At 45.7% G+C, this 14,277-nt stretch overlaps 1 protein-coding gene across 3 annotated transcripts in view; it reads left to right on the forward strand.

The window, feature by feature from the left end:
- G3BP2 (G3BP stress granule assembly factor 2) overlaps nucleotides 1–14,277 on the forward strand; it is a 49,717-nt gene that overhangs the window by 1,878 nt on the left and 33,562 nt on the right. For all 3 annotated transcript variants that reach the window (XM_037896649.2, XM_037896650.2, XM_043544527.1), the window contains exon 2: nucleotides 13,852–13,970. In XM_037896649.2, coding sequence (XP_037752577.1) covers nucleotides 13,876–13,970 — 95 coding nt within the window. In that variant the 5' untranslated portion in view covers nucleotides 13,852–13,875. The remainder of the gene's footprint in view (nucleotides 1–13,851; nucleotides 13,971–14,277) is intronic.

Raw genomic sequence — 14,277 nt, forward strand, 5'->3', positions numbered from 1 at the left:
ATTGGCAGATACCCATGTGGATTAGAAAAGGTCCTTCCTGATCACCCTGTACAGGTTTAGAAGTTCTGTGGTGTGAATGTTATGTGCATATTCAAAGTAAAATGCTCCTCCTCCTGACAGGTCAGCTCTTTTTGCATCTCTTGTCCAGCAAGTTTTCTGTTGTTCTGCTTATCCAGTATCATTTACATGGATGAAATATTTGTCCATTCATAGATGAGTCTTCAGACTAACAGTGCAGTATATCCACTTACAGGGTGTTTATACTGAGGAGACAAGTCCCTGACTTGAAGTTTTAAGCTACTGTCTGTTTGCTTTCATTGTACTGTATTGTACCTGAACTCTTTTGGCAACGCTTTCCCTACCAATGGCGTTCAGTTTTTCACAAATGAAGAGCCACTTTGGTGCGTGAATGGGGCTGTGATGAGACTAGCATTGTTAGAGATTTATGGTGAAACTTGTAAAATGGTATTTATTACTCTTGGTGCCTGTGACATGCATACTGTGCAAGAACTTAGGTATGTGAATAGTCCCGTTGACTTCAGCAGTACTTATTAGCATCTCTTGCCTTAGGGCCTGATTGTGGAGATTAATCCACCAGTAGCTCCCCATAAAACTCTTGCCCCACAACCATACGGTCCCATCAAGCTGCTCCCTGCAACGCCTCCGGAAGGTTGAGTAAACAGATACACTTTGCAGTATGCCATGAGAGTCAACCAATCTAGGCTATGTTGGATGAAGTGGGGAGAAGTAAGTTTTAAAATTTAAGGAGTGTTTTAGAGAGAGGGCTGGCTATCCAGAATGGAGGTAGATCCAGTTTGCATGCTTCCATTGATCTCCTCTATGGGAGTTTACCTCCCTCCCATACTGTCTTTCAAGTATGCGGGTCCAAAGTCATTTAGGGCCTTAAAACTTACCTTTAATATCATTTGGAAATAACAGGAAGTCCATGAAGATCCTGGAATACTGATGTCATGTGTACTTGGCAAGACATGCTGCTTACCAAGGAAGCCACTACCTATAGTAGCTCAAATTTCCAGGTTGATTCAAGGTGTGGCCACGGGTAGAGTGAATTGCAGTAATCGGGTCTCTAAGTGACAAAGGAGTAGACCACAGAAGGATTTGAGGGATATGTTTGCAATCTCCTAACCTTCTCCAAATTGCTGGGGTAGGAGGAAGGATGCATGGACTCTGCTGCTATGTGATTGTCTTGTAGCAGCTTGGGATCCAATAATACTGAGGGTATGTCTACACTACGAAATTAGTTTGAATTTATAGAAGTCGGTTTTGTAGAAAGCGTTTTTATACAGTTGATTGGGTGTGTCCCCACACAAATGCTCTAAGTGCATGGTGCATGTAGTCGGCGGAGTGTGTCCACAGTACCGAGGCAACCGTCGACTTCCGGAGCGTTGCACTGTGGGTAGCTATCCCACAGTTCCTGTAGTCTCCGCCACCCATTTAAATTCTGAGTAGAAATCCCAGTGCCTGATGGGGCTAAAACATTGTTGCGGGTGGTTCTGGGTACATATCGTCGGGCCCCCCTTCCCTCCCTCCTTCCGTGAAAGCAAGGGCAGACAATCGTTTTGCTCCTTTTTTCTTGAGTTACCTGTGCAGACACCATACCACGGGAAGCATGGAGCCCGCTCAGATAACCGGGGGCTGGCAGACATGGTACTGCATTGCTGCACAGCAGCAGTTTATTGCCTTTTGGCAGCAGACAGTGCAGTATGACTGGTAACCGTCGTCGGCGTAGTCCTGGGTGCTCTTTTAACCGACCTCAATGAGGTCAGGGGCGCCTGGGCAAACATGGGAGTGACTCAGCCAGGTCATTTCCCTTTTAAGTTTCGTCTCATGGCGATTGAGTCCTACCGGCAGTGCACTGTCTTTTAATCAGCAGCCAGCAGAAGATGATGGCCAGCAGTCATACTGCACCGTCTTCTGCCAAGCACCCAGGAGATGACGATGGCTAGCGGTCGTACTGCAGTCTGCTGCCAGCAAGATGTATAAAGATAGATGAAGTGGCTCAAAACAAGAAATAGGCCAGATTTGTTTTGTATTAATTTTCTCCTCCCTCCTTCCCTCTGTGAAATCAACGGCCTGCTAAACCCAGTTTTGAGTTCTATCCTTGAGGGGGCCATTCAGTTTCTCGCAAAGCCACCCCCTTTGTTGATTTTAATTCCCTGTAAGCCAACCCTGTAAGCCATGTTGTCAGTCACCCCTCCCTCTGTCAGGGCAACGGCAGACAATCGTTCCGCGCCTTTTTGCTGTGCAGATGCCATACCACGGAAAGCATGGAGCCCGCTCAGATCACTTTGGCAATTAGGAGCACATTAAACACCACACGCATTATCCGGCAGTATATGTAGCACCAGAACCTGGCAAAGTGATACCGGGCTAGTAGGCGACGTCAGCGCGGTGACGTGAGTGATGAGTACATGGACACAGACTTTTCTCAAAGCACGGACCCTGGCAATGTGGGCATCATGGTGCTAATGGGGCAGGTTCATGCGGTGGAATGCTGATTCTGGGCTCGGAAAACAAGCACAGACTGGTGGGACCGCATAGTGTTGCAGGTCTGGGACGATTCCCAGTGGCTGCAAAACTTTCGCATGCGTAAGGGCACTTTCATGGAACTTTGTGACTTGCTTTCCCCTGCCCTAAGGCGCAAGAATACCAAGGTGAGAGCAGCCCTCACAGTTGAGAAGCGAGTGGCAACAGCCCTGTGGAGTGGGCAAATCTACTGTGGGGGCTGCTGTGATGCAAGTAGCCAACGCAATCAAAGATCTGCTGATATCAAGGGTAGTGACCCTGGGAAATGTGCAGGTTGTAGTAGATGGCTTTGCTGCAATGGGATTCCGTAACTGTGGTGGGGCCATAGACGGAACCCATACCCCTATCTTGGCACCGGAGCACCAAGCCGGCGAGTACATAAACCGCAAGGGGTACTTTTCAATAGTGCTGCAAGCACTGGTGGATCACAAGGGACGTTACACCAACATTAATGTGGGATGGCCGGGAAAGGTACATGACACTCGCATCTTCAGGAACTCTGGTCTGTTTCAAAAGCTGCAGGAAGGGACTTTATTCCCAGACCAGAAAATAACCGTTGGGGATGTTGAAATGCCTATAGTTATCCTTGGGGACCCAGCCTACCCCTTAATGCCATGGCTCATGAAGCCATACACAGGCACCCTGGACAGTAGTCAGGAGCTGTTCAACTATAGGCTGAGCAAGCGCAGAATGGTGGTAGCATGTGCATTTGGACGTTTAAAAGCACGCTGGCGCAGTTTACTGACTCAGTTAGACCTTAGCGAAACCAATATTCCCACTGTTATTACTGCTTGCTGTGCGCTCCACAATATCTGTGAGAGTAAGGGGGAGACGTTTATGGCGGGGTGGGAGGTTGAGGCAAATCGCCTGGCTGCTGGTTACGCACAGCCAGACACCATGGCGGTTAGAAGAGCACAGGAGGGCGCGGTGCGCATCAGAGAAACTTTGAAAACCAGTTTCATGACTGGCCAGGCTACGGTTTGAAAGTTCTGTTTGTTTCTCCATGATGAAACCCCCCGCCCCTTGGTTCACTCTACTTCCCTGTAAGCTAACCACCCTCCCCTCCTCCCTTCGATCACCGCTCGCAGAGGCAATAAAGTCATTGTTGCTTCACATTCATGCATTCTTTATTAATTCATCACACAAATAGGGGGATAACTACCAAGGTAGCCCAGCAGGGGTGGTGGAGGAGAGAAGCACTGGGAGGGGTGGTGGAAGATGGAAGGACAAGGCCACACAGCACTTTAAAAGTTTAAAACGTTAAAACTTATTGAATGCCAGCCTTCTGTTGCTTGGGCAATCCTCTGGGGTGGAGTGGCTGGGTGGCTGGAGGCCCCCCCCACCACGTTTTTGGGCGTCTGGGTGAGGAGGCTGTGGAACTTGGGGAGGAGGGCGGTTGGTTACACAGGGGCTGTAGTGGCGGTCTGTGTTCCAGGTGCCTTTCCTGCAGCTCAACCATATTCTGGAGCATATTAGTTTGATCTTCCAGCAGCCTCAGCATTGAATCCTGCCTCCTGTCATCACGTTGCTGCCACTTTTCAGCTTCAGCCCTCTCTTCAGCCCGCCACGTCTCCTCCCGGTCATTTTGTGCTTTCCCGCACTCTGACATTGTCTGCCTCCACGCATTCGTCTGTGCTCTGTCAGCGTGGGAGGACAGCATGAGCTCAGAGAACATTTCATCGTGAGTGCGTTTTTTTTGCCTTCTGATCTTCGCTAGCCTCTGGGAAGGAGAAGATCCTGTGATCCTTGAAACACATGCAGCTGGTGGAGAAAAAAAAAGGGACGGTGGTATTTAAAAAGACACTTTTTATAGAACAATGGGTACACTCTTTCATGGTAAACCTTGCTGTTAACATTACATACATAGCACATGTGCTTTCGTTCCAAGGTCGCATTTTGTCTCCTCCCCCACGCGGCTAACCCTTCCTCCCTCCCCGTGGCTAACAGTGGGGAACATTTCTGTTCAGCCACAGGCAAACAGCCTAGCAGGAACAGGCACCTCTGAATGTCCCCTTAAGAAAAGCACCCTATTTCAAACAGGTGACCATGAATGATATCACTCTCCTGAGGATAACACAGAGAGATAAAGAACGGATGTTGTTTGAATGCCAGCAAACATACACTGCAATGCTTTGTTGTACAATGATTCCCGAGTACGTGTTACTGGCCTGGAGTAGTAAAGTGTCCTACCGTGGTGGACGGAATAAGGCTGCCCTCCCCAGAAACCTTTTGCAAAGGCTTTGGGAGTACATCCAGGAGAGCCGCGAATGCCAGGACAAATTAATCCTTTCACATGTTTGCTGTTAAACCATGGATAGTATTTTAAAAGGTACACTTACCAGAGGTCCCTTCTTCGCCTGGCGGGTCCAGGACGCAGCCTTGGGTGGATTCGGGGGGGACTGGCTCCAGGTCCAGGGTGGGAAACAGTTCCTGGCTGTCAGGAAAACCAGTTTCTCCGCTTGCTTGCTGTGAGCTATCTACAATCTCATCATCATCATCTTCCTCGTCCCCAAAACCTGCTTCCGTGTTGCCTCCATCTCCATTGAAGGAGTCAAACAACACGGCTGGGGTAGTGGTGGCTGAACCCCCTAAAATGGCATGCAGCTCATCATAGAAGCGGCATGTTTTGGGCTCTGACCCAGAGTGGCCATTCGCCTCTCTGGTTTTCTAGTAGGCTTGCCTCAGCTCCTTAAGTTTCACGCGGCACTGCTTCAGGTCCCTGTTATGGCCCCTGTCCTTCATGCCCTGGGAGATTTTGACAAATGTTTTGGCATTTTGAAAACTGGAACGTAGTTCTGGTAGCACGGATTCCTCTCCCCATACAGCGATCAGATCCCGTATCTCCCGTTCGGTCCATGCTGGAGATACTTTGCGATTCTGAGACTCCATCATGGTCACCTCTGCTGATGAGCTCTGCATGGTCACTTGCAGCTTGCCATGCTGGCCAGACGGGAAATTGAAATTCAGAAGTTTGCAGGCCTTTTCCTGTCTACCTGGCCAGTGCATCTGAGTTGAGAGTGCTGTCCGGAGTGGTCACAATGGAGCACTCTGGGATAGTTCACGGAGGCCAATACCATCTAATTGTGTCCACAGTACCCCAAATTCGACCCAGCAAGGCCGATTTCAGTGCTAATCCCCTTGTCGGGGGTGGAGTAAGGAAATCAATTTTAAGAGCTCTTTAAATTGAAAAAAAGGACTTTGTCGTGTGGACAGGTGCAGGGTTAAATCGATTTAACGCTGCTAAATTCGACCTCAACTCCTAGTGTAGACCAGGGCTTAGACTGAAAACCCCAGTCCCTCTGTTAGAGGGAGAGATTGAGGCAATGCTGTTAAACTTGAGAAAACTAGTTTTCTGGATCGAGATTCAATTCATCTGTTTATAATGAACACCTTTTGATATTTTACGGTTGTAAAATATCAGCATTTTTTATAGTACTTTGAGGAGAATATCACTCTGTTTCCCACCTGGTTAACAGACGGAGGAACACTTCATTTCTGCTTTCAAGGGACCATAGCATCTCCTTTTCCATTCCACGCTGCATTATGGAGTATGCATCTGTTGTAACTAGCTTGAAACCTAGTACTGGGTGAAGTGCACATCAAAAGCCTGTTGCAGATGGTCCATGCACAGCTACACATGACTATAGAGCCAGAGTAGAGTATTGCTGTTCTACACCAAAGCTGGACTGTGGTGTTTAGTGGCTGTATTGCGCTAGCTGTCCTTACTAAGAGTACTTTATTTGTTGGAGCTCTGGGGATGAAATTGTGGGTACAAAGAACAATGCTTTAGTAGTCTTTGTATATCACAAAATATTGGTGTGCCTAATGTTTTCTTCATAGAAACAAATGACAAGATTTTCCTGTAATAACCATCTTCTCCAAAGGATACAGGCTTATCAGTCTATTATGTCACGTCTAAGATCGGCCATATTTTTTACTTTTAGTAGCGCTTTTCTGAACCTCTTTCATAATTTGTGCTTCTATGTTGCAGTAACGCTATCAATGGATACAGTACTTTAGATGAGGCATCACCAGGGTTCAGTATATTTGTGATGTCTGTCCAGACACACACATGGTCTTTGAATCTTTAGTCCTACCATGAATCACTCTACATAGGTCACATTGGGCTAATCACCTGTTTTATAGATCACTGCCCTGAGATGTTTAAATCTTTCTGAGATTTATCTGTCACTAAAGAGACTTACAATTTTTGGTCTTGTTTGCAAGCTTTACCTCTCTACACAAGCACAACAGCGCAGTGCTGATCTCTGAGGTACCTTACTGATGGCTTATCTCAGGTATGACATCTTTCACAATCTTGTTTATACACATTTAGTGGAATAACCTGAAAGAAGGATCAAATATTGAAATATGTTAAAGGCAATTTTGATTTATATGAAATTTGCTTTTCAAGTGACCTCCAGATCTATTAACGTTTTGGCTCTGCAGCCCTTAAAGGTTATAGCAATTTGGCATTTTTTATCAAACATAGCACTGTTATCTTTATAGTTCCACATGGAACTAAATTTAGTGACAGAATTAGATTTAATCAATTATACATTTTTTTTCTTATGTAATAAAGATAATGCCTAGTGCAGCGTAACTTCATTCAGCATGCCAGTTGTGTATCAGTTTACAGCATGAGTCATAATCATGGAGTTATGGCCAGAAGGGACCGCTAGATTGTTTAGCCTGATATCACAGTCCACCTGCACCAGCCAGGTCTGGCACACTAAACCCAACAACTGAAAGGAGACCAAAGCATTACAGCCCACTGGAGACTAGACTACTATCTGCACCAGGGAGAGAATAGGAGGGACTGAGGTGTGCCAGTGCTTGAGGCCCCTGCAATGGCAGGGAAATAAATGAGTTAGACCTAGATAATCCTGGAAAGGGTTCTGCACCCTCACACTGCAGAGGAAGGTGAAAATCCCCCAAGGTCAACTGGGAGAAAATTCCTTCTTTATATTTGGAGGGAGGGATAACTCAGTGGTTTGAGCATTGGGCTGCTAAACCCAGGGTTGTGAGCTCAATCTTTGAGGGGGCCATTTAGGGATCTGGGGCAAAAGTTGGGGATTGGTCCTGCTTTGAGCAGGGGGTTGGACTAGATGACCTCCTGAGGTCCCTTCCAACCCTGATATTCTATGATTCTATGATCACATATGGTGATCAGTAGACCCTGGGCATGTGAACAAGAACCAGCTAGCCAAGCACCTGAGACAAAGAATGCTCAGTGTGAGCTGCCTCTACCCACAGGTGCCTCCCCCACAGCTCCCATTGGCCGCAGTCCCCAGCCAGTGGGAGCTGTGGAGTCAGCGCTCGGGGCAGGGGCAGCTCATGGAGTTGCTGTGGCTGTTCCTCCACCTAGGAGCATTGACTGCAGCCAGTGGGAGCCGCAAGGGCGGCTCCTGCGGGCGGAGGCAGCTTGCAGAGCCACCTGGCCACACCTCCGCCGAGGAGCAGCAGGGACATGTTGCTGCTTGCGGGGAGCCACCCAAGATGAGTGCCGCCCAGATTCAGCACCCCGATACCTCTCCCACACCCAAATCCCCTGCCCCAAGTCTCCTCCTGCACCCAAACTGTCTCCCAGAGCGTCCATCCCACACCTCTCCCGAAATGCTGGTTTAGAGAGCTTTCTGGTTGGTAAAGTGAGGGATAACTAGGGCCCTACCAAATTCTCTGCCATGAAAAACATGTTACAGGCCATGGAATCTGATGTCCCACTGTGAAATCTGGTCTTTTGAGTGCTTTTACCCTATACTATACAGATTTCACGGTTGAGACCAGCATTTCTCAAATTGGGGGTCCTGACCCAAAAGGGAGTTACAGGGGGGTTGCAAGGCTATTTTAGGGGGTGCTGCCCTATTCCACTCTTACTTCTGCGCTGCCTTCAGAGCTGAGCAACTGGAGAGCAGTAGCTGGTTGCCAGGCACCCAGCTCTGATGGTGGCGCCCTGCCAGCAGAAGTAAGGGTGGCAATACCATACTATGCCACCCTTCTGCACTGCTGCCTTCAGGGGTGAGTGGTAGCGGCTGACAGAGGGCCTAGCTCTGCAGGCAGCAGCTCAGAAGTAAAGTTGGTAATACCATACAATACCATCCTTATTTCTGCACTGCTGCTGGCGGAGGCTCTGCCTTCAGAGCTGGGCTCCTGGCCAGCAGCTGCCGCTCTCCAGCTGCCCAGCTCTGAATGCAGTGCCAGCAGCAGCACAGAAGTAAGGGTAGCTGTACCACAACCCCCCACCCCCCAGTAACCTTTGACCTCCCCACAACTGCTTTTTGGGTCAAGACCCATACAATTACACCACTGAAATTTCAGATTTAAATAGCTGGAATCATAAAATTTACAATTTTTAAAATCCTGTGACCGTGACATTGACCAAAATGGACCGTGAATTTGGTAGGGCTCTATGGATAACACAGCTTTTACTGTGATGACATGATATAAATCAATGTTACACTCTTCTCTGTTCAGCTCTTGTCTCCGTTTCAAAGGGTGTAGCAGAAAGTGTGTTCGGAGGCTGGTAACAGTTGTGATAACAAGCATAGATGAACTCTTTTATATGAAGAAACTGAAAAGGGTGGGATTGCTTGCTTTAAAAAACAGACATAAGGGAAGGAAAAAATATATGGTGAAGGTAGAACAGTAAGTTCTATTCATCCTTTGTTGTAATACAAGAATAAGGAGATGCTCAGTGAGATTGAAAAGGAGCAAATTGAAAATGATAAAGGGAAACACTTCTCTCATGATGCGTTACTTGTACTTCGTGTACGGTATATAATTGAGGTTGAGCGCAGCAAGAGTCAAGTAAGACTGGGCATCCTTATGGTTAATGAGTATTCAGAGTATAGTGAAGACGTTAAAAACAGACCCTCGTATTTCAGGGCCTGAACCCATCTTTGACTAATGGGGGTTAAGGAGGAACTTGCTTCGTGGGTTGCTTATTGCTTAACTACCTTCTACAGGATTTCTTGAACCTTCCCCTCAAAGAGCTGGCACTTGCCACTGTAAACTCTGGGATTTTAGGCTACATGATTCACTAGTCGGATCCAGTACTGCATTGTGTTCCTGTGGGCAAACATAATACTGCTTTATTTTGTACTTACGGTATTTCTCTTGTCTTTGTCTATGGCACATTAACGCCTTTGCTTTGTCCTATTTATACCTGAGAACGTAGGGCTGGTTCTTATAAATCATGTACAAACTTTAGATTGAGTGGTTTCCATTGGCAGTACTTGGCCTACAGTAACTTTAAAAATACCACACGATGATGATGAAAACGCACTTTGTGTCCACTCCTTTAGCATGGAAAGAGTTTAACGTATTGAAATCAAGCCCCTTGCATTTCTAAAGTTAATGTCTGTGGAGGATTTTTACTTCTGTGTCGTGTTACCATTGAGTCAAGCTGGGGAGCTCCCTAATCCGTTAGACACCCCCACCCCCCCCACCTCCCCCCCCACACACCCAGGACTGTGTAGGCCTACTTGAGGGCTCCGCCATACTGAGCGTACTCTAGCCTCAGTCCTTAGAGGCCCTAGAATGTTCCAGGCAGTTCCTTTTTTATATGTGGTTATCAAGCACTCCTTATTGGAGCTTCCAGCAGTTCCAACTGATGCAGTTTATTGCTGTGTGTCCTGTTTGGAAGCTCTTACGTTTTCTGTGATAATTGAGCATACTATTCTGTCTCTTTGGCTCATTATCTCAAAGTTTTAACTGATGTAGGTATTTTAGGTTTAGCTCTGTGCCAGCTGTTTATCTTAGAGCTTTGCTTTTTTTAAGCTACTGCCTCAAGTATGATTTTTTTTTTTTTTTTAAAGTCAGATTTAATAGCTAGAAGTCCTTGGCATTGACACTTGGCTTGGAACTGTGTTTGATTCTTGTTTGATGCTTCACTGAGCTAAACTGCCTGAGACGTCAATGGCTGACAAATATTTTGTTTCACTTTAGTAGGTTCCCTGTTGTTGCTGAACCTGGGATATTGATGACAGCTGTTCAGCTGCACCTTAGATTTATTAGCTTTGAGTCTCTGTCTGGGCACAATCAGTGTATCAGGTTGGCTCTCTTCTGATTGGACTTCTCACAGTGCTTCAGTAGATGGCAGTTCATTTGAGGATTGGCAGTTAGCTCAGGACTTGGAAATTAGTCTCATTGTACATGGAGTATGACACTTTCCAAAGCAGAACGGGTCCTGTACTTGTACTCTGTTCTAGTCAGTGCCTCATTGTAAGACAAGCACACTGATGTGAAGAAGGTAGCTAGCCTCTAACGAGACTGGTGTTATCAGCATATCCTACCATTGCATCCATGGGAGCGTATATGTGATGCTCCAGAGCCTTGTGGAAGTGTAATGGTGTCTTGTGCCATGGCTCTTTCTGAGAAGCGTCACACGAATTGTCATTAGAAAGCAGGTACTGGGTCATCTAGAAGCTGAGATCTGGTGTGTGCATCAGGAAGAGGCTTTATGCCAATGTCTGAGTTTCAGAGGTGCTTCTGGAAACTCATGTGCCTTCTGAGAGTTGGAGGCTGCCATATGGATAAAACGGAGGCACTGCTGCTCTTAATCTGGTTTCACAAACCTGCCACCCTGTGACATGGTATTCTGAGAGGGTGGTGTGGAGAGGCTATTGTCCTGGTGGGCTGGAGCAACTGACTATTCTATATTGTTGTGGAGTGTGACAGTGTGAGTCGCTTCTCTGAGCACCCAGCTGTCATCTGTGCTTTTGGGCTGAGAGAATGCAGAGCTCAGATGACAGGGGACCTCACCCTAGACAATACCCTCCATTCTGGTGCACTAAGGGCATGGCAGAGCAAAGAGACTGTTGGTTCCTTTGCCTTCCCTGACTTGCCATGGGGTGCATGGGGTTGTCTGTGCGGTGGCTTCTTCCTCTGTGGAGGTGTGCCAGTGGAATTACAGAACATGGGAGCCAATTCCTTCACTTCTGCTTACATACTAGGAATTTTAGCTTGCTTATCCCCCTGGTGCGCCAGGATGGCATCGGAGCGGAGTGATGTGGTGGGCAGGGCAGCAGGGTTCTGAGACATACAGGGGTTTTTGTCCCCTGTGCTGATATATCAAGGTGACAGTGAAGCTGAGGGTTTGTGCTAAGAATGGTTTCATTTGCTATACTGATGTGATGAGAAGTCTTTCCCTCTCCGGTTGAAATGATTGGGATTGGGCAGAGTTGGGCTGGAATGCATTGCAGTGCCAGCTTCCTTCCTGCTAGAATGCCAACACAAGAAGTATAATGTTGAGGTACTGTTGCTTTCTCCATCCACCTTTTTCCTGAGTGCTAATTCTCTGATAGACTGTCAGTGACTTACTGAGAGGCAATGGTATTGATGCATCAGTGCAAGCTTGAACCAGAGTCATTAGCATTAGTTGCAGGTGCTGGGGCATTGGAGTCTCTGTGGGGCAGGACAGGCTTTACAGGTTATTGAAGTATCCAGCAGGTTTCTGTTGTTTTAGTTTTGTTGTACATCTGTTGGTCTCCAGACGTGTTGCCATGCAGCTTAGTCATGCCATCTCTTTCACCTTCTAAGAGTCACATGCCTTTGCATTTCTCCCTGTTAGCTCCTCCTGCAGCCCTTGAATTTCTCACACCTCCTTTTGGGTAGCAAGCTAAAGTGTCTTTTAGGAATTGTTGGAGTTCTGGTTTCACAACCACTTTCTCATGAAGGTACCGCTTCCGTGTGTTTAATGCTCTGTCTTCTGGGGAGAAAGGGACACGGAGGGTCATGTGATAAGAAAAGATTGAATTATATCAATTGTTCTGTTACTGGGCATGACTTTTAAGACTGAAATTGATGTCTAAGTCAGCTGGCTTCTATGCCCAATAGTCAGCATAGTGGTGTTTGCTTCCCAAAGATTGTGAGTGTAGTGGATTGTGATTGTGACTGTAGTGGAAGTTACGTTCCTGATGGCTGATTCACTGCTTGCTGCAATGTGCATATTTGCTTATTAGGGACACCTGTGTAGGAGGGATGCGGAGACCAAAGTGGTGTCATACTGATACAATAGTGGTGGTTTGTGTTTATTAACTTCCACATGAGAATTTCATTGGCCCCTTCAGGTTGTGGTGGAGACTAATGCCCATCCGTATCTGAGAACGGATGGCCACAAGACTTCTTTGGTCCAGTGACAATTCAGGGACAATGCTCAGAACAGATTTTCCAAAGTTGGTTCTAGTAGCATAACCATATAGCTATCCTGTTAAGGGAGTTCTTGTGTGGAAAAACACAGGAAATGTTTTGTCCAGAAGCAGAAACTATGCATGTTTAGTTTCTGGGAATTGGGACAATCACATGCACTTCAAGGACTTTGAGTTCTGGTAGGCCAGGGGATAGTCTGCTAGTGTTCAAGAAGCTTTCAATTATGGTCTTAGGCACCGTTGCCACAGATTCATAATACATACTTGTATAGTTTTTCTTCTTAGATTGACTGTCTGTGGAGGAATTCTGTTGTGCTCTTCTTTCCTTCAGAGCCTGCTTCTGAAGTAGAGAAATTTGAAATTCTCCCACTCCCCAAGTTTTGGGATCTTACAGAATGTTTCTTTCTTGATTGGGCCAAATGTACCTGAGTTTGAGTTCCTACTTGAAAGGAACTGGGTTGGAAAATTCAGAGCCATCTGAGGTTAGAGCATGGTCATTAAAGCAAAGCTGCTGAATCTCCAGACAAGTACCTTGAAACATCAGATAATTCTAATAGCTAAGAAATTTCTCCCATGACTTTTTTATTGAAGGATAATTCTTTTTGGAAAAGCAGACTTACAAGGTAGATAAAATTTACTATATTAAAGGTGGTGAGCGCCTCTTAGTAAGTTTTTCTGCTTTGCGTGCAAGTACTGCTGTTGAAAGATAAAAAGACCAAAGGACATAAGTAGCAAACATAATCTTTCATCTGCAACTTTGTTTTAATGACTTTAATCAATCTCTTACTAATAAAGGGTAAAGTAATTGTAATTGCCAGTATTTTGGATAATTTTGTTGTATTTATTGAAATGAATTTAACAAGTATAGCTTGCCTTTTGTCTGTCTCCACTGAAACTATTGTACTTGCTAATTACTTTGAGATCTTGAAAATTAGATCAATTTGTCAAGATAATGAATGATTAAACTACAGAAGTCTTGAGTTATTCTGGTATTTTTAAGGCTCAGACTACATGTTGGTGCAATAGTTTCTTACCAAATAGTGATTCCTGTTTTACATAGGATTTCATAAAAATCCATTTGAGGGGATGAATGGATGGACATATTAAATTGCAGGGTTGCTTTTAAAGTAATTTATTAATTTTTCTCTAATTACAGCATTTGACACTCTGTACCAAAGAAATGGTGATGGAGAAGCCAAGTCCCCTGCTTGTAGGGCGGGAGTTTGTGAGGCAGTATTACACTTTGCTAAATAAAGCTCCTGACTTCTTGCACAGGTAACCTTTTTATATGAAATAACTGATGTATTCTTGAATATAAGAAGCAGATTGTATTTTTTGATGAACGTAAAATCAATTTATTGTATCTAAATTTAAGAACTCTTGGGGTTGGGTGGGGGAGTTGAAAATTATGCCCTGTATCATTTGAAAGGTAGGTAATTACAACTATACTGAAAGCTATCGTTTTATAAACTTGTGTGCTTTATTTGAGAGTGTCATTCTATATAGTATTCAGGCAGATATATCTACTGTATGTTCATTTGGGTATTTTTTTACATACGTGGAAATGCAGATGGAGCAAATT

This window comes from Chelonia mydas, chromosome 4 (assembly GCF_015237465.2).
Source record: "Chelonia mydas isolate rCheMyd1 chromosome 4, rCheMyd1.pri.v2, whole genome shotgun sequence".
Classification (NCBI taxonomy): Eukaryota; Metazoa; Chordata; order Testudines; family Cheloniidae; genus Chelonia; species Chelonia mydas.